The sequence below is a fragment of the Cebus imitator genome, unplaced genomic scaffold (genome assembly GCF_001604975.1).
Source record: "Cebus imitator isolate Cc_AM_T3 unplaced genomic scaffold, Cebus_imitator-1.0 Scaffold126, whole genome shotgun sequence".
NCBI classification, from domain to species: Eukaryota; Metazoa; Chordata; class Mammalia; order Primates; family Cebidae; genus Cebus; species Cebus imitator.
Genome location: NW_016107441.1, coordinates 4,033,535 through 4,038,519, shown reverse-complemented (window position 1 = coordinate 4,038,519; position 4,985 = coordinate 4,033,535). Strand labels below are relative to the sequence as shown.

The 4,985-nt window shown below is 43.7% G+C and overlaps 1 protein-coding gene across 6 annotated transcripts in view; it reads right to left on the bottom strand.

Annotated features, from left to right (window-relative positions):
* LARP1 (La ribonucleoprotein 1, translational regulator) overlaps positions 1 to 4,985 on the bottom strand; it is a 147,445-nt gene that overhangs the window by 7,918 nt on the left and 134,542 nt on the right. For all 6 annotated transcript variants that reach the window (XM_017540542.2, XM_017540541.1, XM_017540543.1 and 3 more), the window contains 4 exons: positions 4,036 to 4,159; positions 3,704 to 3,909; positions 3,129 to 3,235; positions 1,464 to 1,615 (listed from right to left, as the gene is read on the bottom strand). In XM_017540542.2, coding sequence (XP_017396031.2) covers positions 1,464 to 1,615; positions 3,129 to 3,235; positions 3,704 to 3,909; positions 4,036 to 4,159 — 589 coding nt within the window. The remainder of the gene's footprint in view (positions 1 to 1,463; positions 1,616 to 3,128; positions 3,236 to 3,703; positions 3,910 to 4,035; positions 4,160 to 4,985) is intronic.

Below are 4,985 nucleotides of genomic sequence, written 5' to 3'. Positions count from 1 at the left end.
AAAAAAAAAAAAAAAAAAAAAAAAAAAAAAAAAAAAAAAAAAAAAAAAAAAAAAAAAAAAAAAGAAATATAAAATGGTACCTCCACTTTGGAAAACAGTCTTGAATTTTGTCACATGGTTACCACATGTCCCAACAATGCTACTCTTGCACCCAAAATAAAGGAAAAGCAACATCTACAGGAAACCTATATGTGAATATGCTCAGTAGCATTATTCATGATAGATAAAAAGTAGAAACAACCCAAACAGCAATCAACTGATGAATGGATACACAAAATGTGATACATCCACACAATGGAATATGATTTGGCAATAAGAGGAATAAAGTACTGATGCATGCTACAACATAAACCTTGTTGTATTTGTTAGTATACAAAATATACTAAGGGAAAGAGGCCGGTAACAAAGGACTACCTACAACATAATTTCATTTATGTGAAACTTCCAGAATAGGCAAATCCTTAGAAGCAGAAAGTAGGTTAGTAGTTTCATAGGGCTGGGAGGATTTGGGAGGTAGGGAGTAGTTTGCATGTATAATGAGTATGACTGGTAAGGGGCTTAGCATTTCTTTTTAGGATAATGAAAATGTTCTAAAATTGATTCTGGTGATGGGCACACAACTATAAGAATTTATGTATAGCTATTACACTGTATACTTTAAATCGGCATATTGCATCATACATAAATTATATACCAATAAAGCTGTTATTACACATAGACAGAGTAAGAAAGAGAGAAGTGAAGTGGATGAACCAAGAATTTAGCAGCCATGTTTTGTTGAATGAAGGGGGATAGACGAGTTAATAACTACAGGTGACTAGTTAGATTGGTTTTGTGTATCTTTACAGCCAACCTATCAGAATACTAAAAGAGGGGAAGACAGACGCGAGCATCTAGACAGGCTCTTTCCTTACACTATCTTCCATAGCGGGGGATCAGCAAGCTACTTCTGTAAAGGCCCAGAGAACAAATATTTCATATAGTCTCTGTCACTAATCTTTCTTTTCTTACAACTTCTTAAAAATGTGAAAACTGTCCTTAGCTCCAAAGCTACAAAAACAGACTACTGGCTGGATTTGGTTCACAAGCCACTGTTTGGTAACCTTTCTTCTGGAGAGCATATGTCACTGCTTACATACCCTTTTGTGATTGACAGTGGACTAGACCTGACAATAGCTGGGTCAGTAATCGTGCCAGAGATACAGAAATACTTAATTGACAACTTTAATATCAATAGAGGAAGATCAAGGAACAGGAATGTTGTTGAGTGCCATATTCCCCTAGCTTCCTACATTTTAAAACGACCTTACCCGAGTCTAACTTCAATCCTTCTTGCTATAACGTCATGTCTTATTTTGCTCTGAAGTCAGATAAGAGTCACCTATTCTCCCCACCCCCAACTCTTACAGTCTGGGTCTAAATAAGGGCCCCAGAGGCTCATCCCCTGCCCCCGCACTTCTTACCATTAAGGCAGCGCCTACGATACTTATGGTAGACGTGTTGTGTGAAGCCATTTTCCTTGAGCAGTTCATGGGAAGGATGCTGGAACTTGGGCAATGACTGGGGAGTACAGCCATAGCTGCCAACTGTAGGTGTCCCTTCTGAGGGGCTGGAGCTACAGAAACCACAAAAGATACTGTCACCAGGTTCCCCACAGCAGCCCCACCATAAGGTTAGGAGGGGTCCCTCTGATCCTTTCTGTCAGCCAAGATCCACCCTCTCACAGGGCATCAAACAAGGAGGCTCAGTTACCGTACTGGGCCTTTAACTTATATCCATGGGTCTGATTAACTCTGCATCAACAACTCTCAAAAAGGCTTTACAAAGAGGTACTGAGGCTTACAGAGATTGGGAAACTCATCCAGGGTCATAAGACTATTTAATGGCAGAAACTTGTCCAATGATAAAACTCAAGTTTTAGTCATTTATTAACTTTAAGCATTTAACCTTCTTTAATGAGCCATTTGGGTCAATGCAACTACAGTGAACCCTTGAACAACATGGGTTTGAAATGCATGGATCCATGCATGGCTTGCCCACCCAACCCACAGGCATGGGTCCACTTATACGCAGATTAATTCCACCTTTGCCACTCTTAAGACAGCAACATCAATACCTCCTTCTCAGCCTGCTCAACGTGAAGACCACAAGGATGAACATCTTGATGATGATTCCACTTCCACTTATTGAACAGTAAATATTTTCTCTTACAATTTTAACTTTTATTTTACATTCAGAGGTATTTATGCAGGTCTGGTAGGTAGGTAAATTATACCTCACTCTCCTCCCTCCCCTCACCCTCAAGTAGACCCTAGTGTCTGTTGTTCCCTTCTTTGTGATCTTAGGAACGTTTTTTCTTTAGCTTACTTTATCGTAATAAGATAGTATGTAATACATACAATATGCAAAATATGTGCTGACTGTATGTTATTGGTAAAGCTTCTGTTTAACAATAGGCTTTTGGAGAGTCAAAAGCTATACATGGACTTTTGACTGCATGTGGGGTGGACACTCCAGCCCCTTTGTTGTTTAAAGACCAACTGTATATTTTTTTCAAAAGCATGCCTATTCACAGTCTGTGCCAGCTCTGCAGGAAGCAGAGGGCATAAGTTGGTGGCTCTCAAACATTGCTTTGGGGAACAGGGAACACACACTGGGGCCATCTTACTGAAATAAATAAAAAAGAGTGTGAGCCTTACCCCAAGAAGCAGAGTCAGTAGTTACAGGTAGAGCCAATAAATATGTATTTTTTTTTAATTTTAAAAAATTTTCAGGTAGTCTCCCAAGACACAGTAGGCTCAGAGACTCCCAGAAATCTGTATATTCAACTACCTGGCTATCTTTCCACAGGTAGGAAGTAGATATCCAGGCCTGGAAACCAATTCAGAGAGATTTTCTCTCGGCATGTAGGAAAATCTGATCTCATGTGACTGCCACACCACTCCTTTAGGAAAAAAGCCTCCCTGTTCCCAGGTCCTGGGCTGAGCTTTTCACACTGGTTTTTAGAAACCCTCTTAGATGAGGGTCCCTTTAACTTTTAGACCAATCTTCTTGGTCCAGTCAACTTCATGGCTTGCCTACCCAACCCACAGGCAGCCTGATCACTCTTCCCCTACTGTCCCAGGTACCTGATGGAAGCAGTACGGGGCCTGTGCTCGCGGGAATCCATCACCCAGCCCACATGGCTCTCCAAGGGTGGGTTTGAACTGTGTCTTGTCTTTCTTTTTCGAGGCATCTGCAAAGGTTAGCCCAGGGTTTGTTACTTACTATCTGTACTCCTACAATTCTGAGAAGCATCAAGCACTTGTAGGACTAAGATATTCTCATGGGTGTGATCTCTCACGTTTTACAATAGCATTCTCATATCTGTTCTCTTATAATGTTCACAATGTTAAGCTAGGAACTGGTATGCCTATTTTACAGGTGAAGAAATCAAGGTTTGGTAATGAAGTGATTTGCCCAAGGACTCATACCTGGGTCAATCCTCCTTAGGCCTTTCTACATGGGGCCACCACTCCCACACACAATATATTTTGCAGATGTTTCCATCTAATCCTAAGTGAGCCCACCAGCCTCAGAACACAGAGCAGGTAAAGGATTAGGCACTTCCTTATCTTAGACAAACAAGGCAAGGGAGAGAAGCAAAGCACTGGAATGCAGTGAAGCTGGCCCAAGACTGAGTAGCCCGGCAGGAACACCCCACCTTGGCATCCAGTGTCCGTCCTTCTTTCACCACTGGGTAAAACCGTGATGTCTGGCTTGAATCTTTGAGCTGTGGTGTCCGGGGAGTGCGGGGGGTCCTGGTGTTGCGGTAGTTTGGTGACTCTGGGACAGTGGTTGGTAGAGAGCGGGCGATGGTGGAGGGTTCAGGAGCACCAAACAACTTGTTGGCCAGGGCATCCGTGGGAACTGCAGAGACAGAGAGAGGAGTCAGGAAGCAGGGGAAGGCCTGTGGTATCCACCCTTTGATAGTCCCCAGTCCAAGGGCTCCAGACCCTCTCACCCATGTCAAGATCTCAGATGTCTGCCTCTCACCTTGCTGGAACCGAGGTGGCCCAGGAGGAACTTCCTGGTTGGGATCCACAGGGGGCTCAGGGGTCAGTGTATCAAACTGCTCCCGGCTGATCATATTGACTTTTTTGAAGTTCTCAACCTCTTGCTGCAGAGGATATGATTTGGGTGGGGAAAGAAGTAAGTAAGCAGGCTGCTCTAGCCTGTTTAAGGAATCAAGACTGGCAGGAAGTTGGAGAGGGCAGCTCCCACATAAGTGGAATTCGGGTCCCTAGGCTCTCAGCTGCCCAGTCACATTCCTCACCCCAGTTACCTTGGCACAAGTGTGCTAGCCCAGAATAAAACAGTACTTGCCTCACCCTCCCTGTAGTAAGACTGAGATCAAGCTAACAGCAGGTCCTCAGGAACTCACTACAGACTCCCCTGAAAGCTCCAGTGTTTACCCATCTCTCTTTCTGTGACTGCCTTATCACACAGTGGCTGGACAACTCTCCTTCCTCCTTATTTCCAGTAAATGCACTATTACTTGTTACACAGGCTCATCCAAGGACAACCTACCACCAAACATACCCACTCTGTAAAATCCTACAACAGAGATGTTTTGACTGTTCCCAGGCAGCAGCAATTTTTTAAAAGACCTATCTTTTCTCCATTTTCCATATAAAGCAAGCTTCTTAAAAGGCTTCTAAATTTGTAGAGGCCTAAATATTTAAGACTAGAAATAGGCGAGGTGTGGTGGCTCACGCCTGTAATCCCAGCACTTTGGGAGGCTGAGGTGGGCAGATCACAAGGTCAAGAGATCGAGACCATCCTGGCCAACATGGTGAAACCCCGTCCTCTACTAAAATACAAAAAATTAGCTGGGCATGGTGGTGCGTGTCTGTAGTCCCAGCTACTTGGGTGGCTGAGGCAGGAGAATTGCTGGAACCCAGGAGGTGGAGGTTGCAGTGAGCCAAGATTGCGCCACTGCACTC